General features: G+C 29.6%; 2 protein-coding genes across 2 annotated transcripts in view; both read left to right on the top strand.

Annotated features, from left to right (window-relative positions):
• The first annotated feature begins 2849 nt into the window (after positions 1–2849).
• Positions 2850–5729, top strand: LOC107062379 (transcription factor bHLH18-like). The gene is made up of 3 exons (XM_015312937.1): positions 2850–3305; positions 4977–5360; positions 5640–5729. The coding sequence occupies exons 1-3, from the start codon at positions 2850–2852 to the stop codon at positions 5727–5729; spliced, it is 930 nt and encodes a 309-aa protein (XP_015168423.1).
• A 4112-nt stretch (positions 5730–9841) lies between these two features.
• LOC107062378 (transcription factor bHLH18-like) overlaps positions 9842–13763 on the top strand; it is a 5101-nt gene continuing 1179 nt past the window's right edge. Inside the window, exons 1-2 of the mRNA XM_015312936.1 lie at positions 9842–10237; positions 11225–11545. Of these exons, the coding sequence (XP_015168422.1) occupies positions 9842–10237; positions 11225–11545 (717 nt within the window). The remainder of the gene's footprint in view (positions 10238–11224; positions 11546–13763) is intronic.

Raw genomic sequence — 13763 nt, 5'->3', positions numbered from 1 at the left:
TTCACAATACGTTTACTACTTATTTAACATAATTTTTCTAGGATAGGTCTTCAAAACTTCCGTAAGATATGTTGATATTAATTCATGGAAACCACGTTTAATTAGATTGCATTCCAATGCTCGAAATATTCTCTCACCTCATGTTGTAATATGAACACACTAATTACGGCACTCTCTCAATTATTTTATTTATTCGCTATATTAAAAATAAATAGTAAATTTTTATTTTTATTTGCCTACTTAAAATATCAAGAGAAAAAACAAAAATCATCCTTGACATTAACTACGATCATTCCCTGAACTATCTTCTAAGTCCATTGAAATTAACAACTATTAATATGAATTTTATAGTAAAATATATACTTTATTTATTATTTCTTAAAAAAAATGCAACGTTCAGGGTGAATAAATAAGGATAAACAAAATGAGTAAATGATATAATGGAGTTATATATCAAAATTCAAATAATAAGGGTGATGTATGTGACTCTCGGAGGGCAGACCATCGCAGCCGGGTTAAGTAAAGGATATATTGATATATATATATATCTAGACGGACAAGGTGTGAAGAAGGGGTGCACATACTACTTCGATTGAACTTCATATTGCAATGAGAAAGAAAGTTGAATTCCTTTATAAAGTAAAACGTAAATTTACATAGTACACACACTTTTAAGCTCAATGGTAAACAAGATCAAGATCTTATTCAACTTACAAAAACCAAGTAATGGAAAAGGAATCAACTTCAATGGAATGCAAATTTTGGTCAAGTTTTCAATTTAGAAATTAAAGTAATACTATTATATTATCAATGGGAGGTACTTAAATTAGATGCAATGCAACTATGCAAGAACGCGCTATCTAAAATACTTCAAAGATTACAAAGATTAGATTATTGTCATATATAGAAGAATGCAGATTTTGCATATCCTTGATTAAATAATTTCTAATGTTTAAGATGAAAGAAATTAATATGAAAATAGAAAAAAATTGCTGCGAATCATAAGAAAATAATTAAGGTTTGAAATTGCGTCTCTATCCTATAAATTGTTTAAGATTGCTTCAAACCTATTTTGGCAAATTTAAGGTATATTGGTGCACTAAACTTCCACTATGTGCGGGATTTAAAAAAATGTTGAATTATAAGAGTATTATATACACAATCATACCTTACATTTATGCAGATACTATTCTCACGTTCAGTAAAAAGATTATTTGCATTGTTGGAAGTTTAACCTATTATAACATCCATTAGTTGTTAATTTTATCAGGTCATGATTTTTTTTAATTTTCCACCCGGTATTCAAAGCTTGGAGCTCCGATTAAATCGGGACTGCGCACTGCAGGCCCATTCGGAGCTGACACTCCCAATAAGATTTTCTTTATATCCCGAACTTGAATTCGAGATCTCTGGTTAAGGGTGAAGCAGTACCAGTACCACTACTGCACCACAACCCATGTTGGTCAGGTCATGAGTTTTTAATGCATATATTAGAAATAATAACTTTATAAAGAATTTGATTATGTAAATATGAGTGTTTACAAGAAATTAAAAGGACTAAGAAAGGAAGATAATTAAATAACTTAATTAGTTCTTAATATCAACCAATTAGATATCAGAATTTTTCAAGTCAAAAGGAGTTGTTAATTAGAAGGATAATTAAAGGACATGATTCCATACGGAAATGAAACGATAATCCAAGAAATAACAATAACATTAATAAATGAGTTATGGATCCTGTAGAAGATCATTACAACCATATTCATCTAAAAAAAAATAGATAAACAAACAAATTAAATCTTAAAAATAATAAAAATCTTGGAAAAAATCCGACATGTTATCTACATTCAGATACCGTATATATCTACGTATCTATTTAATTTGATGGAGCTACTGAATCTGTTTTTAACAAATAGAGCTGTTGTGAATTCTTAAGAGAGGAAAAAATAGAAATACTTTTTCCATTTTAAAATAAGTACTATATCTTAGCAATAACAAAACAAAAAATTGTCTCAAAATAAGTGCGGTTCGGACAAACTACTAGTTTTTCCATAGACATTAGGGCAATGAAAATGAAGTTTCTCTTTCCTTTTTTAGGAAAAAAGGAAGCATGTTTTGCAATATTCTTCTGTTTATCCTAAAATTTAGAACTCCCAAACTCCTAATCCTAACTCCGCGCCTCTGAGTGTTACTTCAAGAATTCAAGATAAAAATTAGTATGTTTTTCTAATTATATTATATTCTTATACTTCATAGTATTTCTCTAGATTATACACAATTACTTAAGAAAATATTTTTTGCTTACAACCCAAACGCTAAAAAAATAAGTAAAAATAATAAGATGATTTATAGGCCCACAAACATTTATACTTATATTAAACCACAATTTCAAAATCTTTATTTCTTTTTTAAACTTTGCATCAAGTCAAACAACGTCACATAAATTGAGACAAAGAGAGTATTAATAATGTATTATATTATGGGGAATGTGAAATGACACCAAGAATTATGTAACCAAATATTCAACTCAAGATAGGTACAGTCCTAATATTGTTAGCTGATATCTTTGTAAATAATTTTTTATACACTAAATCAACAAACAAATTTTTAAAAATATCCTCACCTTTCATCCCCTCAACTCTCTCTTTTAATCACAGCATGTAAAGCAAGAAAAACTTATAGTTGTTATACTACTAAAATATGTACTAATAAAACGTATAATATAATAACACCACGATTTCCATAACAAATACTACTGCTCACACGTGACTTTCTTATAGTCCACTATATAACAAGAAAACAATTAATTGAGTTAGAAATTAAAACTAAAAATTTCAAATTTGTTAACCATGGAAAATACAAGGTTCAATAATAACAATAACACCACAAATGATAATGAAGAAGCACCATTTGAATTTAAGAATCTACTTTCTGAAATGTTCACATCTTTACCTAATCAAAATCCAAGTACTTCCAATTCATTAGAAAATATTCCTAAAATTGCATTTTCTTGTTCTTCTCCTTCATCTAATTCATCGTCTTCATCGCAGAATATTATTTCATTTGGGAATATTAATGTTCCTGTAGCTGATTCTTTTTTCTTAGAGGATAATGAATTAAATTATGATATGATAACGGAAAAAGTGATGATGAGCAACAGTATATCTAATTCATCAATGGCGGCTAAGAGGATATGTAGAAGTCCTTTGCAATCTCAAGATCATCTTTTGGCTGAAAGGAAACGTCGTGAAAGGTTCTCCCAACTTTTTGCTCTCTTGGCTAAAGCTATACCGCAACTCAAGAAGGTATGTTGTAATTTCAAATTTCAAATTTCTCATTTCAAACTATACTTTTGAATATAACATAAGGATAAACTTTTATCTTTCACAAAAAGAACATAGATATTTCAACCCTCGCAAAAGAACTATACCTATAAAGCTAAGTATAATTTTTTTTGTTTTTATCATGTTTGAGTCTTATAGGAGTTACCAATTCCTATATCATAATCTTTTTTCCCTTTTCCCCTATAAGAGAGCACTAAATGGTTGTGAGCCTTGATGTGAGGGGTTTAGGCTTGACCCCTATCAGATCTATTCATCCACAAAAAAGGTATAAAGTTAGAAGGGGCATGAACCAAACCTCTAACATAGAAAGGAGTTACCTAGTTTGATCACAAAACTAAAAGAAAGGATTAATTTATGCAATATTCTTTCTTCCTAATAAGATGTATAATCCTTAACTAACAAAAAAAGAAGAAGACATTTCTCATATTTTTTTCTTAAAAATGGAAATTATTATTTATCTAGTTGAATTGAACCTTTAACATTTCTTGGAAAAGGATGTAGAGAAGATATTAGGATTCAATTCCACTCGTAGATGCCAATTTAGCAAGCAAGTCCGTAGTTCAGGAAAGGGATAGAAGAGAATGTAGTTCATTCAAGGCTTAGACAGAATTAGTTAGAAGCAGCTCTTTCTATTGATATTGACTTGATGTGATGCTCTCTTCTCTCGCCCGTAAATCATAGGAAACATCCGCAACAGACATCTTAAAAAAAACTGGTTGGAGTTTGGGCAATTGGTCGGAAAGTACCTAGTTCAGTGACGCCTATTGCCTTCGTCGTCACTTGATTGACTTCTCTGAGATAGTGGGTGATATACACATTTGCATTCCTGATACTGTTGTTAATTAGTGTCAAATATAATCTTTTTCAGTTTGAGATTTAGGGTTTCGCTCTTGACTAACATATTGATGATACCACATTCTCAAGTGTAATCTAGCTTTATGCGGTAGAGAAGAGAGTGTGGAAAACAACTGACCGGTTGAAAGTTCTATTTGATGAATGGAGTGAATCCTCATATGATTGAGAGATTTTTTTTTAAGGCTCGAGCAATCCTTCTCCCTTTGAGCTAATTTTTGGGTGTAAGTTAAGCTCAAAGTCTAATTTGACATATAATGTATTATTGTACTTATTTTAGCTAGTGGATTCTTTATAAGAGTATCCATTATGGATGGACTCATATTTCCAATAAGATTTAAAATACATTCACATTGTTAGTATAGTTATGATAATTGTAAGGATGGGTGAATTGGTGGAGCATATGGTATTTTATTAGGGAGATTAGAGACTAATTTATACTTTTTTTCAGTCGAGTTCGTTGCATTAGACTTGTCTAGTGTACTTACATTTCCTGTGTGGTTTATAAGCTATTACATAATAACGGGTTTACCCAATGCATATCCAAAAATAGTTTCCTCCGAGATTCCAAAATATATATATATATATATATATATATATATATCATTATTATGGTAGTCTTATACTGTGAATAATAATGGACTTGTAATGCTTTAATTATGTTGTCCTAAAAGAAAGTGCATCACATAAACTGGGACACCGAGAGTAATTAATTAGTTTATTTCTTCCATCTCTACTAACCTAACATGAAATATCTTTGTATTGGTTATGATGATGCAGTTGGACAAAGCTTCAATTCTTGAAGATGCTATAAAGTACATAGGAGAACTTCAAGGACGTGTTAGTTCTTTAGAGGAAGCTGCTCGGACGATAAAAAGTAGTACGAACTTAATTGAAACAACTCATGCCACACTAGTACACAAACAATATTCTCATGATGATCATGTTGATGATCTTGAATCCAAAAGACATGAGGATATTAATGATATAAAGGTTCAAATTCTGGACAAAAATGTACTCATAGGAATCCATTGCTATAAGCAAATGAGGAGTATTTTCTCAATTATTGCTGGAATAATGGAAAACTTACATCTTACTATTCACCACATTAGAGTTTCCCCATCCAATCACACATCTCTTCATTATATCTCCATTCTTGCTGAGGTAATTATTATTTCTCATTCTTTAATTTATAATTATCATACTTTTTTTTTATGACTGTGGTGTCCGGGTCAGCTTTTCCGTATTTTAGACTGATTCCACGGGATACGTGTCACCTCCTATCAGGTAACTTTGTCCACCAAAGCTAGAACATATGAATAGAATTGCCTGGTGTTTATTTTATCTCCACTGAATTTTGAACCTGAGACGTGTGTTATCATACTTTTGTCAAATTAAAGATACTTTCTAATACTAATGATGACATTCATTATATCCTTGCAGATTGATGAGAATGTTGATATTAAAGTGCAGGATGTTGAAAAGGCGTTTGAATTACATCTTCTTACCATACAAGACTCGACACAAGACTAAATTCGATTTTAAATATGTTCAAGGTTACTCCAATTGGGACGAATGTGTTAATGTTAAACGAATTCTTTGATTGAATTCATGCTTTAATTTGTACTATTAATATGGATAACAACGTATATATGTACTGTTGGAACTATATAATATTTTCTTTTGAGTCGAGAATCTTTTGTTGTATTGACATTTTGCTTAACTATGAAATTCTTTTTTATGAGACACTATTATAGTTTATCGATTGAGGTTTTGAGACCAATATTATTTGCAAGAATTAATCAATAATACATGTGACGATTCAGGTCCAATTGTTAATCAATAATACTTTGGGTTTTTCTATTCTGTTTCATAGAAAAAGGAAACAACCACAATTGAATTGAATTAAAAAATAAATCAAACTTCGTTTTTACAAAAAAGAACAAAAAGCGTAATTCATCTTTTCAAACATTGCATAAATTGTGTGATTTTGACTTATCTTTACTAAAATGCAGCTAGTACCTGTCTGATGAAAATACTTTTTTTAAATCTGGAGCAAAAATATGCATAAACAAAACAAAGTTTTACGCAGCGCCGTAGTCATATGTGGTGAAATTTTTAACTTTGCCATTGATTTTACAATGATAGAATCCAAACCTTTAAACGATAGATTCACCAAAAACAATGTGAAGAAACAAATTCTAGTTTACATCCCCTAAAACCTGTGTCCTGTTTCACCAAGCACAATGAATATTATAGTACTAATTTAATACGTTTTTCGAGATTTAATTGGCCACGTTACTCCTATAGTCCTATTTATCAACGTGCTAAAAATGAATTGCCCTAGTGGGTTGCAAACTCGATAAATACAAAAAAATAATATTACTAAGCTAAATAATGTCTTGGGAAAATGAATTAAATCAGTATATTATGTATGTTAAATAACCTGAATAAAACATGGTTGGATGCATAGAGATCCACATTACTCGAAACGAACAGATCTAATAGAAACAGAAAAGTATGGTGTCTTGCCGGACCTTAATTTGTTGGGATCGAAATAACAAAATGTCAAATATTGCTAATCACAAAATTTAAACAATAATAAATCAAGCGACAAAGAAAACTATATTGAAAACACAAGTATAATATTTTGATATGATATTAATAATCCTTTACAAACTTGTTTTTAGTTTTATGTCCCTTTTAGTTTTTCACTTTTTATACATAAAATATCTTTATTTTTAGTAATATTAAAAACCATCTTCTTCCATGATCATAACTCATAAGAGATCATTTTCATGAGAAATAGCATTCCCCTAAATAAGACTCTTTAATGAGTACTATATATTAGATGTTATTGTATTTATTTATTTTGTCTCAAAAAGATTTAAAAAAAATCCTGAATTTATAAAAGTGTAAAACATCACCGCGCAATAAAAACAAAATATGAAAGTCTTTTTTCACCTAGAATCTTTTTTAAAGTAAAATACAATTACGATAAAATATAAATAATATAAAATATACAAGGCAAATCCTAACATAATGTTGTGCCCACCAGACTAGTTTGAATTGTCTAATTTGAAAAGGCTACTGTGGAGAGAAAGTCATATGTATTTTCTATAAGAATGAAAAGGTAATTAAGATAAAATTCTTCTTCTTTTCTGTAAAATTCATTTATTTTTTCTTAATTATTTCAAAGACAAACTACACATGTACGGAAAATAGCATTAATTATGTGAAAGAAATTTCAATTGAGTGTGTATGTCCCAGCTAAGCAAGTTCCCCGACAAGACAATATGGGCTTCTAGACGCAAAACGACTTGCAACATGGTCGGTCTTTACCTCATTAATTTTATTTTTTACGAGTCATGTAAATTTCAAAGTGAACAAGTAAAAATGAACGAAAGGAGTATTATTAGTTAAGTTCTAGTTGATATTTCGTTCATTCCTTGATCACTAGCTATATGATCATATTCTTGATGTTTCAACTTACATGCCTTAATTCAAAGTACGAGAAATGTGATATAATCCTTATAATTTTTTGAAATAAAATTTACATAATTAAAATTATTTTAAAATACTATAATTGTTAAAATAGTTGATAATTTAAAACATTTAAGCAAATTTGATCAAAAAAAATATTTTTTTTACTCTTCAAATAATAATTAAGACGCATAAATTAAAACAAATGAAGTATAACCCCCACACCCTCCTAACCCCCTTCACTAAATAAGATTCGTCATTTCCCTTGCATGTTTTATTTTGTAAATTTAATTTGAGATGAATCTCTATAAAGATATTAATCACCTGCTCAACCTTATCAATAAATTAAATACACCAACTTCAAATGGCATTATACGTACGTAGGTTACAAAATTTCAAATAGGACTTCAAATTAAAAAAATGAAACTTAGAACTATTCCTTTAGTATGTTACATTATCTAAGATTTAGAAAAGATCTGATGATCTTATCTTAAGCAAATTTAATTTGTTTTAGCAAGTTGAATCCTAACTAATCATTTCAAAATTTAGGCAACTCTAATTAAAGGAAAATGTTATGATATGAAATTGCTCTGATAGAAAGTATATTACCTTCAAATTAAAGTTAAATTTTCAGACATAAATATCTAGATTAGTCAACCGAAAGGAAAAGCTTACGAATATTAGTACCCTATTTTATTTTATTTTGTTTTGTAAAATGTATGGAAAAGTTAAAGTATTCTTTTTTATTGATTGCATAATTAAAACAAGCATAAAGTTTGTTTTCCTATAGAAGAAAGACAAATACCCCACCCCCACCCAACCCAAAGAAAAAAGGAAAGAAATATTGCATTTGTTTCAATTTATTTGTCTTTTTTTTAGTCTGGTCTGTAATTCAGAATGAATATCTCTATCATTTTTTGATAACTTTTTCATTCTATCTTTCCACCTGACATGTTTAATGCCACAAGATAAAGAAGGAAAGGAATATCACATATTCCGTTTCAATTTATTTATCTCTTTTTTTTTTTTTAGTCCATTTCAAAATGAAGGCTCTTTCCTTTTTTGACCACTCTTTATTTTCATCTTTCTACATGACATGTTTAAGGTTACACGATTTAATTAATTTTGATATACATATCTTTAATTTGTAGCTACAAAATTCAAAAGTCTAGTTTACTTTCCTAAACTTCACGCCAAATCAAAATCAAACAAAAATAAAATAAAATTGGACAGTATACAATTTCTCTTTCTATATTTTCCTTCTTTCAAACACCCTAAAGAAAGAATGAACATTTTTCAAATGTGGATGGACTAGAAAACTTTGACATATTTAGGGTAAAGGTTCTGGAAGATGTTTAAATGTGGAGGAAATGGAAGAGGCCTCTTTGACTTAATTTATGTTCATGATGAGTTATTACTAAAATTGATTAATTAATACATTATTTAATTAATTGAATTAGTGAGGATGAAAAGATGACAGCTTTTCACACGTGGTATAAATATATAAAATAGATATTACTTTAATTGGACACTTGGAAAAAATAATCAATATTATTTCTATTCATCTTTTTTTAATTTTTTTTTTTGGAGGGTGGGGTGGTAGTGAGCTATTCAATGGAGACCTAATCCTTTGATACCTTTCTTGAGAAGTATACACGGTTAAGTCTTGAACAACATTCTTGTCTTTCATCGTGGAAAGCAATTATACAACTCTTTTCAAGTAAGTTCATTAAATTTCTATCTCTTCTTGTATTCTACAGATCTGTGTTGACGTTATCTGTTGTCTTCTAATACTCTATTCAACTAATTCAGATTTCTGTCGAAAAATCCCTTTTGAAGAATAAAACGTTTTCACTACGACTTCAAATCGGAGACTCAAATTCAAGACCCTTAAAAATTGGAGTGTACTTGATTTCTTGTGTTAATGTTTAATCTCCTGAAAAATCTAATTAGTTTGTTTTTCACTAAAATTAGAACATCATTTTAGAAAGAAAAAAAATTCTAGAAGAAAGAAGAGATAATAGTACTACATTATTGTTTGGATAATCAATAAGGTCAATCAATGCAACCTTAAATAATTATATGAGTATTAACAAGCTTTCTATTATATATATATATATATATATCCTTTAATTTTATTTTGTTTACTTCTCTTTTAGGATATGGAATATAGTGGTAATTATAACGATGAGAGCTTCTTTGAGTTCAAGCCAAATATTTCCCAAGATATATATAATTCATCAGTTGGTTACACCACAAATATTGAAGAAAAAAGTGGTCAAAAAGCAATTTCTTCTAATAATTCTTCCTCTAATTCTGGGGGATTTCTTATTTCATTTTCTTCAAATCAAGAAGAAGATATTGGTGCAATGATAAGCTCAGAAAATGCATGTCAAGAATCATTATTATTAGGGGAAAATAATAATAATAATAATAATGTTATGTATAAGAGGAGTCCACTACAAGCTCAAGATCATGTTATTGCGGAGAGGAAGAGAAGAGAAAAAATGGGAGACCTTTTCATCTCTTTGTCAAAGATTGTCCCTGGTCTTAAGAAGGTAAACTTCATTTCCTTTTATCTTCTATTTTTCTAGTTTTAGCGTAACTGGTAAAGTTATTGGTATGTGACCATTAGGTCACAAATTCGAATTGTGATTTATGAAAACAAACTCTTGCATAAATACAGGGTAAAACTCTGTGTAATAGACTCTTGTAATCTGGCTCTTTCTAGGATTCCATATAGCAGAAACTTAATATACTGTGGTGCATTTTTCTTTTTTTCAATCTTTAATTTCTGTAATTAGAATCAATATTTTCATTAAAAGAATTTAAAATATAAAAATAAACACTAAAAAGCCTAGTGATTTGACATCTATATATTATTATATTAAAAGAATAAAATTGAACTCGTTGCCCCTCCCTAGCTTCGCCTTTGCTTTCGAATCGACGGATATAAATAGCAAGATATACCTGGATAGAGGGAATTCATATAGTCAACTGATTAGCATGCTTGAAATAGAGGCATACTAGTGTAATAATTATTTTCCATGTTTCTTTCAAAAATCAAGCATAAACTAAAATTAAAAAAGAAGCGGAAAATGGTGAAAAGACTATATTTTCTTACTTTTGACAAGTTTTGCAAACTTCAACTCTACAAGAAACACAAAACCATAATCTTTAACTTCATTTTATTTAGTCAAAAAAAAAACCATTTGCGTTCTTGAAAATACAGATGGATGGTGTTAAGCATTAATCAGTGTTGTAACTACATAAATAAAAGGGGTCAATTGAATACCAAAAATTGTTATTGTATATTTGTATTCATGTGTATCTTAAAAAAATAGTAGTGTATCTTAGTTAAAAATTACTTTTTGTAGATATATAGTAAACATTGAACGTCTGCTTCGCCATTGACATTAGTATAGAAGTGAAGTAATGCGAGTTATGTTTGATTATATTTTCTTATTATAAATTTTATACTTACAAGTCTTCAATATATAGATCATTGGATACACAAATATGATTATCTTTTATGTGTTTTATAGTTAGACAAGTCATCTATCCTTGGAGATACTATTGAGTACATGAAAGAGCTTCAAGAACAAGTAAAACTTCTTGAAGAGTCAAAGAAAAACATACCATCAGCTTTGGAATATAATGATTCTAATAAGGAACAAGTATTAGGATCAAACAAGATTAAGGTAAGGATTATGCACAAAAGTGTACTTATTAACATCCATTGCAACAAACAAGATGGAATGTTGGGAAGAGTGCTAGTCCAAATGGAGCAATTGCATCTTTCAGTCCATGACATGAGGATCATGCCATTTGGTCCTACTAATCTTGAAATATCAATTCTTGCTCAGGTACTTTAATTTATAATTAACACTCTTAATCTTCAATTAGGTCTATGATATCTACTGCAAAATTAACCTTAATTTTGTTTGTACCTGTTATTGAACAATTGAGTCTAGATTTTTGAGATCTCAACAACTTTATAACCACTTGATACCTTAAAAGTTAAAAGACAAACTCTAGAGATATAAAACTAAAATAATCCATGAGTTGTTTTCAAGAGTGATCATCCAACTTCTAATATTGCATGGAAGTCATAAAATTAATCTCTTATAATAAAAGAAAAAAACAACTATCACCACCATCAACAATAATAACATACCTAGTATAGTTCCACAAGTGGAGTTTGATCAAGATGAGGTCAGTACATAGACCTTACTCCTACCTTTGTGGGGTAGGGAATTGGTTGTTTTCAATAGATTTTCAGCTTAAACAATCATTTTTCATAATAGGTTTGAAAGAAATGCAAAAATAAGAAAAAATAATCAAAGTAAAAGAAATAACATTAGTAATAAAGTCGAAGAATAAAGTAATGCTCATACTACTAATAATAATAATAATGGTATGAGCACATCCTAATCTTGTCACTTTTAGTAAGTTAGTATGCTAACACATACATCTAAGCATCCTCATCTCTACTATTTTATTTTCTGAATAGGAGTTTTTGATTGGTCAATACTCCACCATATACAACATAATCAGTCTAACAACCACTCTATTATACTCACATTTAAGTCTCAGTGTCACCGACCTTTTTATAACATAGGATACTGGATGCGATCTCCCACTTCATCCACCTGCTACAGTACAATGTGCGAAGTCCTTATTGATCTCCTTTATTTTTGGATTATAGACATAAAGATACTTGAAGCTTCCTCTCTTATGGGATAACTTGTATATCAATTCTCACTTTACCATGCAACACTAAACTTGCACTTTATGTACACTCTTTTTAGTCCTGCTTAACTTGAAACCTTTAGATTCTAGAGTTTGTCTCTAAATCTCCAACCCAACTTTAATTTTGTTCTATCTCTCTCGATAAATATTATATCATCTGCAAATAACATACGCCATGGTTCTTGCTCTTGAATATGTCGTGTCAATTCATTCATCACCAAGGCAAATAAAAACGAGTTAAGAGATGATTCTTAATGCAACCTCATCTCGATCGGTAAATGTTTTGAGTATCCCTCCACTATCCTCGTCTGGATCTTGGCTTTATTGTGCATATTCTTAATCACTTTAATGTATGCCACAGACGCACCTCTAGACTCCAAGCATCTCCATAAACCTCGCTCTAGATTTTGTCTAAACTTTTTCTAGATCGATGAACATCATATGCAGTACTTCTCTTTTTCTCTCACTATACTTCTCCAACAATCTCCATAAAAGGTGAATGACTTCGTTGTCGATCACCCTGGAACCAATCTGAATTGGTTCTCGAAAATAGACACATTCCTCTTCAATCTTATCTTAACCATCCTCTTTCAAACTTTCGTAGTGTGACTTAGTAGTTTCATACCCCTATGATTGTTGCAATTTCAAATATCATCCTTGTTTTTGTACAACGGGATGTACATCAATCGATTCTTTGAAATTTTAGTCGTCCTGAAATAACTTTAAAAAACTCTGTAAGTCACTCCAAACACACTTTGCCCTATCACTCTTTCCCCTCTCAAATCGCCCTCTTAATTTCGACAGCTCTCGGAGTGCTTCAAATCACAAAAGCACTTAACTTAACTATCACTATAAAAAGTTGAAATTAATAACGAACTTTGTTGTTAAATAATTTGTAGCTAACATTTTTTTTTCTTGATAATATATTGCTAATGTTTGAGTCCTTCTTTTAAGTAAAATGTATGCCCATATATAATAAATAAGAAGTTTTAGAAAATGTTAAATATGGTCCCAAAACACAAATATTTTCTCACTTCATCAACTCACCTTATGTATATTCGCGTGACACTACTAAAAAATAAAAAATACTACGTACTACCATATTTTTTAAAGTCTGATATACCCCTTAACTTTGTCAATTAGAGCTAATATACCCCTCGTTATGAAAGTGGCTCATATATACCCCTACTTATATACAAATGGCTCACATATACCCTTTTCCTCTAACGGAAATGAAAAAAATTAATTTCAGGTTAATTTTTTATTATTTTAAAATATATATATATATATAATCCCATATGAGTATATTTAATCCTCCTCAAACATATATAT

The sequence above is a fragment of the Solanum tuberosum genome, unplaced genomic scaffold (assembly GCF_000226075.1).
Source record: "Solanum tuberosum cultivar DM 1-3 516 R44 unplaced genomic scaffold, SolTub_3.0 scf00222, whole genome shotgun sequence".
Lineage (NCBI taxonomy): Eukaryota > Viridiplantae > Streptophyta > Magnoliopsida > Solanales > Solanaceae > Solanum > Solanum tuberosum.
The sequence above is the reverse complement of the archived record's forward strand: the minus strand, read 5'-3'. Positions and strand labels throughout refer to the sequence as shown.